The following is a 19,117-nucleotide window of genomic DNA, read 5'->3' as shown; positions in this document are numbered from 1 at the left end:
CAGGGTGGAGAAATGTCCAGCCAAAAGTCATGTAGCCAGTTAGCCACTGAATTGGGACTTGAACACAGGTCTTATGATCCAACAACCAGAGCTCTTCACTATACGTATCACGTGTTCTATTATAGTTGCTTCAGAGGTGACATTGCATTTAACTCAAATTGTTATCAAAAGTTTGAGACTCTAGTTGGACATTTAAACTTTTTAAGTAGAAGTAACAATTCTTCCAAAGTGGAGCAGAATCTCAAAGGAGTAATGAAATGTGATATATAACATCTTACACATCTAATACATTCTCAGTAGCCCTCCTCTGACACATGGAGGTGACCGTATGTTGTGAGAGGCTATTGTAACAGAACACCATCTTTGGTAGGTCCTACAGATCTAGAAAGATAGCAAGTGTGTTCCTCAAAACAAACACTGGCTGTTGTCCAGAAGAAGGGCTATGTTCCAAAGGTTTCATAACAGAAGATTGCCTTTCAGAAAATGGATTTTTCTAACCACAAAACTCCCACCAAAAACACTTCTTAAGGCAGAGAGGCAGGTGGACAATTACTCCCAGATGAAATTACCAGGATTCTTGAAGGGCTGAAATATATATATATATATATATATATATATATATATATATATATATATATATATATATATATATATATATATATATATATATATATAAAATGATACATAACATCAGAAATGTGATAGCACCATATTTCCTTAATTTTTCTATTTCATCTTAATGAGATAACATCACAAGTGTGGAAACAGAAGCATGTAATGAATGACATGTGTCTGGAATTTCAGGCAAGTCTCAAATGAGGCATATTTCCTTCTTAGGCCATGCCTCAAAGTGAGTGAAGCTGCTTGTACCTGTAGTGCAAGTGTGGTTAGGATGGCCAGACTACCATGTAGAAGACTCCCAGTGACGATATATCCAAGCTTGTTCATGTAATAAACATATAACAAAACCATTTGTAAACTACTAACCAGAAATTAGCTAGCTGTACTATTATTTTTCTGTATAATGTACCTAAAATGACAAGCTTTCAAATTAACAGGGAAATTTCTAAATACTGAATGATAATATAGAAAGCTGCTTTGGATCTCCTTATTGTCAGCGCATAGGATCTCTAAGGCTTAGCCTCAGCCCAGCTCAAGGTCTCCTTCAGTGTAATTTCAACTCTTTCCAAGCTATGATGAACATTTAAAAAATCTCCCTATAGGGATATCTACCCTAATTGATCAACTGTCTTTGAGGATATTCTTTTAATTTTCCCTCTGTGCGCACTCACCCTTCCCTTTCCCCACCTCATATAGAAATAGTCTAGCTGAGAGTTTTTTAAAGGTCCCTCGCATTTGATTTCTACTCACATAGTAACCAGTCAGGAGAAGGCACCATGTTAGGTAAAACTCCTTACAAGAGGACAAAACACATCTTAGGGGATGAGAAGAAGGGACCTTTTGTTTATAAGGCAGGAAGGGAGGAAGATGATGTGTCATTGTAGGCAATACTCCCATTGAAATATCCATGTCCTATGATCTCCAAATCAAACAAAAGTCTCCCAAATCAGATCAGATTTCATTATACAAAGTCATCACATCCTGGAGGAGACAAAAGAAAACTATCATGCCGTCTGTCAGTTTTTCCTTCAGCCAGTAGAATTGTAGAATGTTTACTCCCAAGATACTGTTGACTCTTACTGTTACTCAGTTAGTAAAGCCATTATTTTTATGTTGTCCAAAAAGCATGAAAAGGCAGCATATTTAAACCAGCCTCAAGGCTTACTGACCTTGTTCAGTTTCAGAAACCTCAGTATTAACATTGTAATATTTCCTATTTATTAATTTGTGATTTACATGTGGCAAGGTCTGACATAAACTTGGATTTATTAAGCACATCCTAGTTGCAAAGCAGTGTATTCAAAGATAATTGAGACAATTCCTGATTGCTTAGTGTCTAAAATATATGTGCCTTAATTTTTAATATATTTTTCTGCACCTGGATAAACTTAATAGCTATGGACGGGGGGCGGGGGGTTTGAGGGGAAGGGGCATGCATGCACAAGGTAGGGGAGTGGGGTTAGTCATACAGTTATAGCACCTGCCTCCCAAGGTTGTTGTGGGCATCGAATGAGATAATAATTGCAATGCCCTTAGCGCAATACCTGGCACATAGTAAGCGCTCTATAAATGTTAGCTATTATTATAATACCAGTTGCTTGACCAGGCTTAGGGGCAGAGGACAGTAGGAGGTAAGCAGAGTAATGCTTGCTCAATATCATAGCATTAGTTTGCTATCAGTTTTAGGAGTTCATTTAGGCAGTTGTCAGAGATATGATTTAAATAGCTGTGGTTTTGGTTTTTGATTTATTTTTAATTGGCTTCTGGCATCTGTTCTAAGATCTGGGGGCTAAAAAGGGAATTTGCTCTGCAAAAAAAAGTACATAGTGTGTTCTCTGTACCTTGTCCCCTTGTCCTGGCCACAGTCCTATGACTCAGGTGTTCTGCCGGGTAACTGGGGACTCAGGCCCCTTACTATTGGACAGTTGAAACTGGTGAGTAGGCACTCTCAGTGTGTGCGTCTGGCTTAAAAAGAAGCATCGTTGCAGAAGGGTACAGGAGCAGAAAACATTCATTGTAATTGGAATTAAATATAGCGTTCTGATCTTTAAATGAGAGGATGCCGGATAAAACTGGTAACTTGTATATAGATTATCAAGTGCTTGCTCAGCTTAATCTGCCTTTCATTTATTTTTTTAAAGGCTAAAATCATTACAGATAAAAAGGTCTTTTTACTTTGTGGAACATTTCTTCCTTCCATTTGATTGTGTTAGATGAAACTGCTCATTACATCTGAAGACAATAATATAGACCATAGCATTTTTCACAGTTTACTAAATCACCAAAGGACTACTACCAATGTGAAAATGCTTAGAAAGCAGACTAAAGTTGTAAATAGTAACAGATTTTATGTACTTAGCTTGAAGATTTTCATTACACTTTATAAACAAGAGCAACATATTTGTTTAGCAGTTACTGCCACATAAATTGTAGCATTATTAGATATTAGAGAACTAGCCTGAAACATTTCAAATTAGTATTTTATTTCTTAAGACTTGATTAGGATTTTTTTATTCATATGAACTTTTTCCATTAAGTTAATTTTCACTGCTAGAATTCATTCTTGTACTTAATCCAGTCTCTTTGGCAGTTTTCAATTTAAAGAATTCCATGCATGTTCATAGACATCACTTTCAGTAGGGTAAAGCATTTTGTTTCTTGATTTACAGCACTGAAGCATTCAATTTAAGTCATTAGCTAAACAGAAGTCCTCAGTTTATGCTAATGTTGTTTTGTCATAATGTCAATCAGCCAGTCTTGCCAAATGACATTGTGGCAGTGAATTTCATTGTCATGAATCTGAGAGTGCTTTGGGCTTTCCTTGGCAAAGGGCAGAGGTGGGGTGTGTCTCTTATTTTAAAGGAGCTGCAAATTCAACATGGGCAGTAGCTACAGAGCTTCGTAGCTTGTCTGTGTCATTTCTCCTTGGGACACCCTTGTATAACACATAGAGGTAACTCTAGAATTGCAGATCACAAGGAAACCAAATGAGGCTATATATGTCTTTTATACTTTTATAAAATGTCCCTTTAAGTGTCTAACTTGGTTTTTCTTTTTTTTTTCTTATAATTGTCAGTAAGAAAAAGAACGTAGTGTGGTACAGTGGATAAAGTCAGCAGCCCCAGAGTCAGAAAACCTGGGTTCATATTCTTCCTTGTTACTTTTTACTTTTGTGTGACTTTGGCCAAGTTACTATTCCTCAGCCTTTTTCTTCATCTAAAAATGAAGAGGTTATACCAGATGACCTCTGAGTTCTCGTCCAGCTGTAGAACTATGATTTAATGTTGGTTGCCATCTTTTTTCTAAAATTCCTGTGATATCTTTTCCTTCATATTCTTAACTTACTACAGTGAAAGGAAGTAAAACTACTTTAAAGAAAATCTTCAGTATTACCTAGTTAAACCTCTTAATTTTACAAATGGGAAAACTCTGCTTCAGAAACATTTCCATTTAGCAGAATTCACCTTGCTATTCTATGATGGAGCTTTAATTATGGCCCAGGTTCTCTTGCTCCTAATTATGGATTCTTTCCACCACAACACTCTCTCTCCTGTGTTAAAACACTATTGTATTCTAATCCTTCCTTAGACATTTAGGAACTATGAAACCATGGGCAAATTCCCTAATATCACTGGACCTTACTTTCTATAAAGCAGGGGACGATTAACCTGTAGTCCTCACTTTAATGTGAAGATGAAATGATATAATGTTTGTTAAATATTTGTAAACCTCCAAGCACAGTATAAATGTCCACTCCTGTTATTGTTTTGAAAGGATTGGCAGTACGTTAAATTATTGTTCATTACTCCATTTTATTGTACTGGTGAAACTCCCAGATGTAACATTGAGCAAATGAACCATTTTCTTGTTGGTTGTGTTTTCTTCTGGATCTGAGGGATCCTCTGGTACAGCCTCTCATTTCATAAATGAGGAAACTGAGGCTCAGAGACTTTAAGTGATTTGGCCCAGTGACACATATGGATAGTAAGCAGCAGGACTTGTATTCCATTACAATTGCTTCCACCAAAACAATTTCTACAGAGAGTGTGTGTGTGTGTGTGTGTGTGTGTGTGTGTGTGTGTGTGTGTTATATGTATTGGACTTAGATTTAGGAAGGCCTGGTTTCAAATACTGCCTCTTAACTATTAACGTCTGTGTGACTATGAGCAAATCTCTTAATCGCTCTGAGTCTCTGACAACTCTTTGAGAGTTCTAGTAAGTCATAGATGCGTGTGGTCTTCATGACTGGAGGGAGTTCCCAAATTGAAGAGCAATGTATAGATGTCCATCAGCTGTATTCTGCTTCATGTGGGTCTTCCCACAACTTCACCCAACAGAACTAGTTATAACGAGAGGGGACCAAGATCCTTGAATTAAAAATGCTTCCTTTAAAACCAAAGAGTGTTTATTAGTGTACATGATATTAGAGGATGAAATCTTGGCCAGGGCAATCCTAAGCAGGTTACAGGACCTGGCATATGGATTTTAGGTGTGTCTTAGAACCAGGTCCTATGCCTTCTAAGAGCCACAGAGTTTTTTCTACCATCAACTTGCTGAAACCTATAGACCCCTTCTCAGAAAAATATTTTTAAATGGGAAGAGAAAGAAAGAAACATTTATAGAGTGCCTACTATGTGCCAAGCCAATGTTAAGCACTTTCACAAATTAATGTTTTACTGTTGAGAAAACTGAAGTAAACAGGTTAGGTATCAGGTCAAATATGAACTTAGATCTTGATTCTGGGCACAGCATTCTGTCTCCTACAGTACCAACTGCCTTCCTAAAGGGTGTAAAACAAAATACATAGGATTTACAAATGAAGTACAATTATAAATTTTATTTAGCAAGTTCATTGACCCCAAATTAAGAACTCTTGCTATGGGTGTGGGGGCGGGGGGAGTATGAGATGAAGAAAAGTATGTCAATGGAGAGCACTCAAATTTTGCCATCACCCTTTTTTGCCTTCTTTTTGAAAACACCTCCTTTTCCTTGAAAAAAGTTAATCTGAACAGTCAACTTGAACATTGGACAAGGGTGGGTTTTGGTAGCCTAAGGACAGGTAACCAGCACTCAGCTGTGAAAATGTCCTAGCAGTTGTCCTAGTCAGAGAAGGGTCAGAGCAGGTCACTTAGAGCTACTAAAGTTGTAAAGGTCTTTCAATCTGTCAGTCAGTCAACAACAAGCTTTTATAAATCTCCTACCCTTACCAAATGAGAAAGTAAAGAGAAGTTAGCAATGTTGTCATCTTACTTTCCTACAAAGAGCATGAAGTATTTTCATAGAGAAAAGCAAGTGTGTTTGTCTTTTTAATTTAAATCAATTTGGTGTTTTCTGAATGAAAATTTCGGGACCTCAGTTAATCTTATACTTTAGTTCTTAATAAATTTCATGAGTGAAGAATAAAGTACACTTTTACCAAGTTTTAGTGACAAGAAAGACTTGATGACTGTTATCAGCTTGTAGAGGAGTTTAATAATACTGAATTTAGAAGGGGCAAAAATCAACCAACAAACTTACACTTTCTTTTTCTTAACTATTAAATATCTAGAGACATATTTTTGGTTGGCAGGGTAGATTTAATTTATCTCCAATCATTAGTTAAGAAGACTCAATTTAATCAATTTTTTCAGTAGCAATCTTTTTTTTATTTGAAGTTTTAATCTCTTTTTTCACAACTCATTTTATTTTTAAGAAACTCTACATAAAGGAGATGGGTCATCTTTCTGTTTTACTTTGTGTCTGGAAATGTTCATTTTCTGTGTTGTTAAATTCAGAATGAAAACTAATCATTTGAAATACTCATTTCCTTTTTCATTCTTATTCCTGGAAGTTACAATTTTGTGAAGAGATTTGATTCTGTCTGTGGACATAGTTTACAAAGAAATAGCAGAGGTTAAAAGCCAGTTCTTTCCTGTCTACATGTGCTATATGTGCTCTTAGTAACTCAAACCTTAGAGTCACAGATGTGCTATAAGAGATGAAATCAAACATTTCTTTGATGTTTACTGGGATATTATAGAATACTAACAATATTGGTTTCCTATAATCTTTCCAAATAGTCCGTAAAGGAAGCCTGAGGACGTCAGTAAGTCTGGGTTTCTACCTAGCCTATTTTGACAACTAAAAGATGTTTTTAAGAAAGCTTATACCTACCTCTATCATGTCCTATGTATCCATGTTAGGTATTTGTCTTTTGGCATATCTAAAATTAAAAATGAAGGTTATTTCCTACAGTGAAAATTTAAATAATATGTACATGATTAATATGCTTTTCTAAACATTTGATTACCTTTCTAAAAGTAATTTTTTTCACCTCTTAGGCATTAAAAAATGAAGAGGCTTATCTGTTGATTGAGATTCTTGGAGTGGTTGTTGAATATTGGATATTTCTTGGTCTTAAGAAAAACAGAAATGTGATGCAACATATGTCTGATCTAGGAAATTATGTTGCTATTTCTTGTGATGGTGAGTACATCTTTGGATAGGTTGTCAGTTATTTTCAGCCTTATCCAAGGAATTAGTTTTATGTTTTTTATTTAACATTTAGTAGATATTTGTGATACTTTGCCAGTTATAGCTTTTTGTTTCTAATTCCTATTAAACTACTAATAGTATGTACAATGATTAAGTGTATTATAGTTTTCAAAGCATTCTTTCATTTCAAAATAATTTTAAATTACATGAAAAAACAAATACTATTTTATAGCTTATAGTGAGTATGGGCAAAGCATGAAACACAACTAAACTTCAGGTATGAAATGCATTGCTACATAAAAATTCCAGTCATCATCTGGCTTGCAAAGAAGGATCCCACATTTAATTATCATTGGAGATTTCCCATTGACTTAGGGCTTTTTTTTTAAGGTTTTATTTTTTAATTTCAATTTTATTTTATTTTTAGTTTCAAATTCTCTCTCACCCCTTCTCTTTGTGGTTATTCAGTAGTTTTTCTGTCATGTCTGACTCTTTGTGACCCCATTTGGGATTTTCTTGACAAAGATATTACAGTAGTTTGCCATTTTCTTCTCCAGCTCATTTTATAGATGAGAAAACTGAAGCAAACAGGATTAAATGACTTGACCAGGGTTACACAGCAAATAAATATCTGATGCCAGATTTGAAGCCAGGTCTTCCTGATTTCAGGCCTGTCGCTATATCTACTATGCCATCTAGTTGCTCTTGCCCCCTCCCCTTCTCCCATCCATTGAGAAAGAAGGACAAGTGTATTGTTGTATAAAACAGATTCCTGAATTAGCTGGGTCTAAAAATAAATATGCTTCAGTTTGTACTCTAGAGAATATCAGTTCTCTATCAAAAGTTAGGTGTGTTTCATCATGAGTCCTTTAGACTTGCAGTTGGTTATTGTGTCAATCAGAGTTTCTAAGTCATTAAAATTGATTTTTATAATATTACTGTTACTGTGTAAATTGTTCTTCTGGTTCTCTGCTCACTTTATTTTGTGTCAGTTCATACAAGTCTTTCCAGGTTTTTCTGAAGCCATCCCCCTGGTCATTCCTTAGAACACAGTAGTATTCCTTTGCATTCATCTATCATAACTTGTTCAGCCATTCTCCAGTTGATGGATATTGCCTTAGTGTCCAATTCTTTGTCTCCACAAAAAAAGCAGCTATAAATATTTTTGTACATTCCATTCTTTTCCTTGTTTTTTAATCTCTTTGAGTATTACCCAGTAGCATTTACACAGCATTTTCACAAGAAACAACAATCCTTCAAGGTAAATAGTACAAGTAATTATCATTTTCCAGATAAAGAAATTGAGGCTGAGTAATGTTAAATAGCTTGCCATAGTCACATGGCTAAGTGACAAAGCAACCATATAATCCTGAGTCTTTTGCCTTTATTTCCATTACATCATGCTACTTCTTCCAAACTTAATCATTTGTCTGTGTTTTTTAAATGTAATTTAGGTTTTTTTTTTCATTTTGAATATGGATTGTTCCATATGAAAATGATAATTTGACAGAAAAAATGCTACATTGTACAAGTGAAGCACTCCATAGTGTCTTAAAAGTCTTTCTTTTATAAAATAATTCAGTCCAACATTGTCTACTTATCTCTCTTTATTCTAATAGCAGAATAAATCATTTTAACAAATCTTCCTTCATCCTGTGAAAGAAAAGAGAATAAAATGCCATGTAATTAAAGATGTATTAGCTTGTTTAGACTCCTAGCCTAGGACAGGTAGTACAGGTAAAAGTTAAGCCAGATCAGTGTAAAGTGGAATCTATCTACTCCTTTTCCTTGGAGGATTAGTCCCATTAGAAATTACCAAATTTTATGAGGATTTCTGACATTTCACTGCCTTTTTTAGCTGTTCATTATCTTAATAATCATTATTTTATTTGCTGTGAGTATTGTAGAACTTTTAGTATTAAGAACTGTCTTCTCACAGCTTTTTTTAAACTCATTCGAAGTAGAAGATAGTATGGATTTTACTCTATCCTTCTCAGTCATGTCAACTTTCAAGTCTCCTATTTTGCAAAATTATTGAATGACATTTTATATTGCATATATATTGTATCACTAGTTAAACCATATTATCTGCTTACATAGTGCATCTCTTTTTTTTATATCCTAGAAAACCTGTAATGGTGTTATATTTTCTCTTGACACTGATATTTTTTCCCATTTTTTTGTTCATTTAGTATTCTATTTTTTCCCCAATTTGATGAGAAAACAATTTTTTAACATTTTTTTTTTTAATGTTGAGTTCTGGGCTAGCTAAGTGGCAAGAGCATTGGCCCTAGAATCATTTGGACGTGAGTTCAACTCTTGGCGTCAGACATTTACTAGCTTTGGGAACCTAGAAAAGTCACTTAACCCTGTTGCCTCCAAAAAGAGAAAAGAAAATGTTAAATTTTGAGTTCCAAATTCTCTCCTTCCTTCTCCTCCCCCCTCATTGAGAAGGCAAGCCATTTGATATAGGATTATACATGTCCAGTCATGCAAAATATATTTCCATATTAGTCATGTTGTTGTGAAAGATGTTAGTCACAGACAAAGAAAAAGAAAAAATTATGCTTCAAACTACATATTCAATTCAATCATTTCTTTTTCTGGAGGGGGATGGTGTTTTTCATTGTAAGTCCTTAGAAGTTATCTCAGATCATTGTATTGCTGAGAGTAGCTAAATCGTTCACAGCTGATCATTGTACAGTATTGCTATTAATGTGTACAGTGTTCTCCTTGTTCTGCTCATTTCACTTTTCATCAGCTCATGTGAATCTTTCCAGATTTTTCTGATAGTGTCCTGCTCATCATTTCTTATAGCATAATAGTATTCCATCACAATCATGTTCCATAACTTGTTCAGCTTTATTTGCCACCACTAAAAGAGTCTTCTTTCACCCTATCCATCCTCAGAAATGTTTTGCTTCTGATTATTGCCTCCCCCAATCTGTTCTCACTTCCAGGCATCCTCTTTCCCTGCCCCACCCCCCACCACAATCTCCTTTTCCTCCTACTTTGCAGTAGGGTGACATAGATTTCTGTATTCAGTTGTGTGTGTGTGTGTGTGTGTGTGTGTGTGTGTGTGTATGCATGTGTGTGTTATTCCCTCACAAGTAAGGTTTAAGCATTCCTCACCAACTCCCCCATGTTCCCCTCCACCGTAAAAGCTTTTTTGTGTGAAATAATTTACTCCATTCTGTCTCTCCCTTTTGCCTTCTCTCAGTGCATTCCTCTTTCTCATTCCTTAATGTTATTTTTTTAGGTATCATCCCATCATATTTGAATCTCACATGTGCCCTTTTTCTCTGCATATACTCCTTCTAATGGTCCTAATGAGAAAGTTCTTAGGAGTTACAAGTTATCAACTTCCCATGTAGGAATGTAAACAAGCCTTATTGAATCCCTTGTGATTTTTCTTTCCTTTTTATGTTTTTTTTTTAGCTTCTCTTGATTCTGTATTTTAAAGTCAGATTTTCTATTCAGCTCTGACCTTTTCGTCACGAATATTTGAAATTCCTTCATGTCATTGAATATCCATTTTTTTCCCTTGAAGGATTATACTTAGTTTTGCTAGGTAGTGATTCTTTGTTGTAATCTTTTCTCCTTGACCTTCCAGAACATGATATTCCGAGCCCTCTGATCCTTTAAAGGTAGAAACTGCTAAATCTTGTATTATCATGACTGTGGCTCCATGATATTTGAATTGTTTCTTTCTGGCTCCTTGCAATATTTTCTCCTTTACCTGACAGCTCTGGAACTTGACTGTAATAGTCCTGGGAGTTTTCATTTTGGGATCAATTTCAGGAAATGATTAGTGAATTCTTTCAATTTGTGTTTTATCCTCTGGTTCCAGAATATCAGGGCAGTTTTCCTTAATAGCCAATTGAAAAACAATGCCTAGGACTGTTTTGTATCATGGTGCTCAGATAACCCAATAATTTTTAAAGTATCTCTTCTGGATCTATTTTCCAGATCAGTGAGATAGTTCACATTTTCTTCTGTTTTTTCATTCGTTTGATTTTATTTTGTTTCTTGATGTCTCCTGGAGTCATTCACTTCTAGTTGCCTGATTCTAATTTTTAAGGAATTATTTTCATAAATGTGCTTTTGTACCTCCTTTACCATTTGACCAATTCTACTTTTTAAGGAGTTCTTTTCTTCATTGAGTTTTTATACCTCTTTTATCATTTGGCCTGTTCTGGTTTTTAAGATGTTATTTTCCTCAGTACTTTTTTGTGCGTCCTTTACCAAGCTGTTGACTCTTTTTTTATGATTTTCTAGAATTATTGTCTCAATGTTTCTTCTATCTCTCTTACTTGATTTAAAAAATCTTTTTTGAGCTCTTCAGGATTTTTTTTTTTTTTGGCCTGAGACATTGGTCACCTTTTTCTCTGTGGCTTTGGATGTAGCAATTTTGATTTTTCCTTTTTCTTCTGAGTTTGTGCTCTCATCTTCCCTGTCACCATAACAACTTCCTGTAGTCAGGTTCTTTTTCTGTTGTTTGTTCAGTTTTCCAGTCTGTTTTTTGACTTGTACCTGTAAGTTAGAGTTGTTCTCTGCTTCCAAGGTTGAGGGGACCCTGTCCCAAACTCTGGGCCTCTCTTGCTGCTGCTATCAGAGCTGGTTCTGACTGTCTGTAAGTTTTCAGTTCTTCTAATGCGGTGTGATTACTGCTCCCCTGGCCTGTGCTCTCGTCTGTGAGCAACCACAAACGCTCTTTTCCACCTTAAAGCTGTGACCAGGTTACCTCCATCCTCATGCTCTAGCGTGCTAGTGTTCCTCCTCACCCTGGGACTGCAGCCCAGGACTGTGACATGAACCTGCCTCTGAGCTATGCAACAGAGTCCCACACTCACTGCCAGCAAAAGGACCACCATCATTTCCTGACCAGTTGTCCAAATCCTGCGTTTTCTCTGGCCAGAGAGCTCCAGAAGCCAGTACTGCTACAGCTGATTCAATCACCCCCAAGGCCTGCTGCTGCTTCTATGGAACCTGACCTATGCTGGTACAGTCTGCACTGGACTACACTCCACTCTCACCCTGGTCAGCAAACCTTTCCTGCTGACTGCCTAAGTTGTCTTGGGATGGAAGATGTTTCACCCTTTCCTTTTGTGGGGTTCTGTCACTCCAGAATTCCTTTTGAGGTGTTATGTAAATGGGAAATGTTATGTAGAGAAATTGGTAGAGCTCAGTAAGTCCCTGCCTGTTCTCTGCCATCTTGGTCTTAACACTTATTGTCTGCCAGTTTCATTGGATAATTTAAATGAGCATGAACTCATCAAAAAAGGAAGTTTAAAAAATAGGAATGATTTGTATACATGGTTTCCCCATTGATACTCAGTTATAATTTTAAAATATCCCCTCTCTCCCTCCCCCCAGAAAAAAAGAGAGATTGCATGAATGTGTACAAGCATACCTTGAAGATACTATGGGTTTGGTTCCATACCACCACAATAAAGCACATATCAAAAGAAAGCGAGTCACAAAAATTTATTGGTTTCCTAGTGAATATTATTTTTACACTATGCTGTAATAGATTAAGTATGCAGTAGCTTCTGTCCAAAAAAAAAATGTACATATCTTAATTAAAAATACTTAATTGCTAAAAACCATTAACCATCATCTGAGCCTTCAGCAAGTTCTTTTGCTGTCAGAGGGTCTTGCTTTGATGGCTGCTGACTGATCAGGGTGGTGGTTGCTGAATGTTGGGGTGACTGTGGGAATTTATTAAAAGAAGACAACAATGAAGTTTGCCACATGGATTGACCCTCCCTTTTGCTTGAACACTTGAGGCTACTGTAAGGTTTTTAGTAAGCCTAATATCTATATTGTTGTGTCTCAGGGAATAGGGAGGCCAAAGGAGAAGGAGAGATGGGGAATGGCTGGTCAGTGGAGCAGTCAGAACACACACCACACTTGTCACTTAAGTCCACCATCTTATATAGCATACTTCATGCTTCCTGAAGCATTTACAATCAAAGATCACTGATCACAGATCACCATAACAGATATAATGATAATGAAAATGTGTACCAAAATGTGATGCAGAAACACATTGTGAGCACGTGCTGTTGGAAAAATGTCACCAATAGACTTGCTTGACACAGGATTGCCCCAAAACTTAAATTTGTTAAAAAAAAAAAAAAAAAAAGAGCACGGAATATCTGCAAACTGCAGTAACATGAAGGATGCCTATATAGTCTTTCAACTCCTAGTTCTCATGGATCTCAAATATGAAACATTGTTTTACAGCCTGTCACAGAATTTCAAAATTGGAAAGTACTTAAAGGGAACAACTATTTAAATCCATTTCTGAATCTCCTTTATAACATTCCTGACAAGTGGTCATCCAGCCTTTGCTTCAAGATCACCAATGAAGCTATAAATCTGCCTCTTTCAGTGGCCTCTCTTCTGCCAGTTAGTTTTGACCTCAGAATAAGTATAGAATTTAGGGTGGGAAGGGACATCTGAAATAATCTAATCTGACCTCCTCATTTAGCAGATGTGGAAGCTCAGGTATAGAGGACATTGACTTGTTCAGGATCACATTGGGAGGAAGCAACAGAGCTTGAATAACCTGTGTGACCTTTGACAAGACACTTGACATCTCTGGGCCTTCTGAAAGGTTTGGACAAAACAGTCTCTGGTCTAAGGTTCTTTCCAGCTCTAGATCTGTGGCCTTTTTAAAAAAGTTAAATTTTATTTTTTATTTAACGAAAATACACCTTTTTCTCTTCCATTTCCTTTCTGTCCCCAATTTAAAAGGCACAAAAAAACAAATCCCTTGTAACAGTATGTCTAGTGGGACAAAATTCCTGCATTGACTGTGTCCAGAAAAAAGTATATGTCCTAATTTTCACTCTTGAGTCCATCATCTCTGTCAGGAACTAGGTTTCATGTTTCATCAAGAGTCCTCTGGAAACATGGTTGGTTATTACATTGATCAGAATTCTTAAATATTTCAAAGTTGGTTGGTTTTACAATTTTGTTTTTATCATAGAAATTGTTCTGGTATTCCTCACTTCACTCTGAATCAGTTTGTGCAAGTTTTCCTCTAAATCTGTTATGTTCCTTTTTCTGTAGTCCAGCAAATCAGTATCCAAATGCCAACACATCCCAAAATAGCATAGTGAGCCCCATATCATTAATGATTCTTGTAAAAGCAAGTCTTCTGAAATTTTAAGTTTTTTTTAGTTTTCAAGGAAAAGGTAGTTTTTTCAGTAAGAAATGTTTCTGTGTAGCTTGGTTTTGTTTAGAAGAAGAAAGTAAAAGTTCTTGAATTTGCTATCAAGCACTTTAGCACTTAGAAGAGAAAATTTTAGAATAGGAATCTAAGTAATACGTAGTTTCAGGATTTACACAATGGTTCCCCCTTCTGCAAAGAGCTCTTTTTTATAGTACAAAAGTTAGAAGATTTTGATCTGAAGTATTGTATCTCATTTCTTTTCTCCTCTTTCATTGAGGAATGAGGTGATGACTCTTCCTTTTATAAGACAGCTGTACTTTGTCCCCTGACTTTTAACATTCCTTAAGTCAAACTCGATCTCCCCTTACTGTGCTTCCTGGTAAACTTCTTTTTGATCCTTCCTAAAAGTTAGTTTAATGATGTTGTTCTTTCCCTCTCAGAAACAATAGAAATCTTACATTGGTTAGTTCTCAACACACAAACAGATTCATTGAGAATGATTATCAGGGCTTAGGAGCAGCTAAGAGGCCCAGTGGACTGAGTCAGGAAGGGCTGAGAATGATTATCAGCATATGTCCAAGTTACTGTGGGAAACCACAGTATTGTTAATGTCAAGAAATCAAATTCGGCAAGAAAATTTTAAAAATGCAATCAGTAATGATGTAGTACATACAAATTTTAGAGTGTGTGTATGTGCATGTGCATGTGCATGCGTGTGCACTTATATATTTGTGATATTGGTCTAAGGTACTGAGAATTAAATTGCATTTTACAAACCACATAGAAACTCCGATGCTTGGGGAAGCAGAGAAAAAACAACAGCAGCCAATGCTCAGTAGAGCTCACCTTCTATCAGGGGATTCAATATATGAATTTACTTAAGAAAATACAAGATAATTTAAAAAGGGAAAGAGCCCAAGTATTGTAATGGTAGTAAGCTGAGCCATGACTGTAGATAGTGATCCAGATGGGGCAGGAGAAGAGGGAGATTCCAGGCATGGGAAATAACTTATGTAAAAGACCTGAAGATAGAGGAGATACAATGCTACATTCATCAAATAGTTATTGACTAGAGTGAAGACTGTAATAGGAAATAAGTCTGAGAAGGGAAAGGGAGTTGTGTAGTTAGATTGTGAAGGACTTTAGATGTCAGTCTGAGGAATTATTATTTTATCCTAGAGACAAAAAGAAGCCCCTGAAGATCTGTGCTCCATTGTCAGATTTGTACCTTAAGAAGATCATTTTGGCACATGTGAAAGGAAGGGCTGCAGGGGGAGAGACTAGCAGTGGGGAGATCAGGCGGGAGGTTGTGAGAGTATTCAGTGGGATTTGAGAAGGACCTGAACTAGAAAGAGTGGTCCAGAGGGTGGAGATAGGTGGAAAGCTGAGACAGGTGGAGGTGGTTGAACAAGAGGGAAAAGTAATCTAACATGGAAGTTAAAAAAAAATTATATAATTGCAGGCTTCACTGCGAAACATAGCCAGAGGACGAGACAGGTGATATGGTCCAGCCATATTAGGGAATGCTGTTCAGACCATATTTGTAATACTTTTGTTCAGTTCTGAGTTTCCTATTAGGAAGAACTCTGATAAATTGAAGTATATCTGGGGAGGGCAATGAAGACAGTAGAGGGCTTTGAGATCATGTCATAAAAAGATCAGTAAAAGGAACAAGGGATATTTAGTCTGGAGAGGAAAACATAGAAGAACATGATAGCTGACTTCAATTTGAAGAATAGTCATGTTTGAAAGGGCTAGACTTGCTATTTTTTACCTCAGAAGGCAGAAGTGGGAGCAGCAGTTAGGAACTGCAAAGAAGCCACCTTCCTCACTGAGCTATCCCAAAATGCAATGGGCTGCCTCATGGGATCCTTGATGCCTTCTTCCTTCTGCCACTCTTGTTTCAAAAAGAAGCTAGATGACTGGCTACTTGTCCAGAATGTTGTGAAGTGGATTTTTTTTGTCAGCTATGAGTAGGACAAAGTAGTTTCTGAGAGCCTATTATAGAAGCAGTCCCCTTAAGGGTTATATGTAAGTCTACAATAGATCAACATTGGTTTGGCTTCCTTGCTGCCTGAAACATCACAACTCTAGCTTAAAGGGAACTCATCTATTGGGATGTGTAAGAGGGAAGAGTTGAGGGTAGGTGGGTTACAGGAGCAGAGAGAAAGCTGAGGCCTGCTGAAGTGTCCATTTGTAAAGAAGAACCCCCAACAAATTCTGGAGCAGCGGAGGCCACCGAACAACGGAGTGGAGGAGATTTCTGTTCCAGAGAGCCCTGAAAACAGACACCAAAGGTCCGTTGCGCACCGGACCCAGAGCAGAGCCCAGCCCTGCCTTGGCCACGCAGCACCAAGAGGAGCAGATCCAAGTAGGCTTTAGGGATGGAATCTCCAGCAGCCGCGCAGGTCCCTCCACCCACAGGCACCAAAGGTCAGTGAGAGGGTCTTTTTGGCTCGCCAGTAGGGGAGCGGGGTGTCTCCATGGCTCGGCCCCCTCAGGAGGCTGCAGCAGAGGCAGCTGCAGGCAGGGACTCCCCAAGCAGGCAGGAGCTTGGATCCATTGTTGAAAGTCTCTGCATAAACCTCCTGAGGGAACTGAGCCCTGTGAGGTGGCCCTGCCCCCACCTGAGCACCTGAACTTAATCTCACACTGAATAGCAGCCCTGCCCCCTCTGAAGCCCTGAGCCTGGGAAGCAGCATTTGAATCTCAGACCCCAATTGCTGGCTGGGTGGATCTGGAGGCAAGGTGGGGGTGGAGAGGACACTCAGAAGTCAAGTCACTGGCTGGGAAAATGCCCAGAAAAGGGAAAAAAAAATAAGACCATAGAAGGTTACTTTCTTGGTGAACAGATATCTCCTCCCTTCCTTTCACATGAGGAAGAACAAGGCTTACCATCAGGGAAAGACACAGAAGTCAAGGCTTCTGTATCCCAAACATCCAGAATAAATATTCAATGGGCTCAGGCCATGGAACAGCTCAAAAAGGATTTTGAAAATCAGGTTAGAGAGGTGGAGGAAAAACTGTGAAGAGAAATGAGTGACATACAAGCAAAGCATGAAAAACAAGTAAACACCCTGCTAAAGGAGACCCAGAAAAATGCTGAAGAAAATAACACCTTGAAAAATAGGCTAACTCAGTTGGCAAAAGAGGGTCAAAAAGCCAATGAGGAGAAGAATGCTTTCAAAAGGAGAATTAGCCAAATGGAAAAGGAGGTTCAAAAGCTCACTGAAGAAAATGGTTCTTTCAAAATGAGAATGGAACAGATGGAGGCTAATGACTTTATGAGAAACCAAGAAATCACAAAACAAAACCAAAAGAATGAAAAAATGGAAGATAATGTGAAATATCTCATTGGAAAAACAACTGACCTGGAAAATAGATCCAGGAGAGACAATTTAAAAATTATGGGACTACCTGAAAGCCCTGATCAAAAAAAGAGACTAGACATCATCTTTCATGAAATTATCAAGGAAAACTGCCCTGAGATTCTAGAACCAGAGGGCAAAATAAGTATTCAAGGAATCCACAGATCACCTCCTGAAAGAGATCCAAAAAGAGAAATTCCTAGGAACATTGTGGCCAAATTCCAGAGTTCCCTGGTCAAGGAGAAAATATTGCAAGCAGCTAGAAAGAAACAATTCAAATATTGTGGAAATACAATTAGGATAACACAAGATCTAGCAACTTCTACATTAAGGGATCGAAAGGCGTGGAATATCATATTCCAGAAGTCAAAGGAACTAGGACTAAAACCAAGAATCACCTACCCAGCAAAACTGAGTATAATACTTCAGGGGAAAATATGGTCTTTCAATGAAACAGAGGACTTTCAAGCATTCTTGATGAAAAGAGCAGAGCTGAAAGAAAATTTGACTTTCAAACACAAGAATGAAGAGAAGCATGAAAAGGTAAACAACAAAGAGAAGTCATAAGGGACTTACTAAAGTTGAACTGTTTACATTCCTACATGGAAAGACAATATTTGTAACTCTTGAAACTTTTCAGTATCTGGGTAGTTGGTGGGATTACACACACACGCACACACGCGGAGAGCACAGAGTGAATTGAATAGGATGGGATCATATCTTAAAAAATGAAATTAAGGGGTGAGAGAAATATATTGGGAGAAGAAAGGGAGAAATGGAATGGGGCAAATTATCTCATAAAAGAGGCAAGTAAAAGACTTTTCAGTGGAGGGAAAAAGGGGGGAGGTGAGAGAAAAAACATGAAGCTTACTCTCATCACATTCGACTAAAGGAAGGAATAAAATGCACACTCATTTTGGTATGCAAACCTATCTTACAATACAGGAAAGTGGGGGAGAAGGGTATAAGCAGGGTGGGGGGGATGATGCAAGGGAGGGCAATGGGAGGAGGGAGCAATTTGAAGTCAACACTTGGGGAGGGACAGGATCAAAAGAGAGAATAGAAGCAATGGGGGGCAGGATAGGATAGAGGGAAATATAGTTAGTCTTACACAACACGACTATTATGGAAGTCATTTGCAAAACTACACAGATATGGCCTGTGTTGAAGTGCTTGCCTTCCCTAAGGGAATGAGTGGGGAGAGAGGGATGAAGAGAAGTTGGAACTCAGAGTTTTAGAAACAGATGTTGAGTACTGTTCTTGCTACTGGGAAATAAGAAATACAGGCAGTGGGGTATAGAAAGTTATCTGCCCCTACAGGACAAAGGAGAAGTTAGGGACAAGGGAAGGGAGAGATGATAGAAGAGAGGGCAGATTGGTGATAGGGGCAATTAGAATGCTTGGTGTTTTGGGGTGGGGGGAGGGGACAAATGGGGAGAAAATTTGGAACCCAAAATTTTGTGAAAATGAA

General features: G+C 37.5%; 1 protein-coding gene across 11 annotated transcripts in view; it reads left to right on the top strand.

The window, feature by feature from the left end:
* The window catches only part of SLF1 (SMC5-SMC6 complex localization factor 1), a 125,866-nt gene that overhangs the window by 81,893 nt on the left and 24,856 nt on the right, over positions 1-19,117 (top strand). For 10 of the 11 annotated variants that reach the window (XR_011966443.1, XR_011966442.1, XM_072606116.1 and 7 more), the window contains one exon: positions 6,942-7,086. Coding sequence is in view for 9 of the 11 variants with exons in the window: in XM_072606116.1 (XP_072462217.1) it covers positions 6,942-7,086 (145 nt within the window). In the remaining 2 variants the exon portion in view is untranslated. Of the gene's footprint in view, positions 1-6,941; positions 7,087-12,013; positions 18,475-19,117 lie in introns of those variants that run through there. The other variant, XM_072606119.1, reaches the window with a different exon arrangement.

This window comes from Notamacropus eugenii, chromosome 4 (assembly GCF_028372415.1).
Source record: "Notamacropus eugenii isolate mMacEug1 chromosome 4, mMacEug1.pri_v2, whole genome shotgun sequence".
NCBI classification, from domain to species: domain Eukaryota; kingdom Metazoa; phylum Chordata; class Mammalia; order Diprotodontia; family Macropodidae; genus Notamacropus; species Notamacropus eugenii.
Note: the sequence above shows the minus strand (reverse complement) of the source record. Positions and strands in the feature narration are given on the sequence as shown.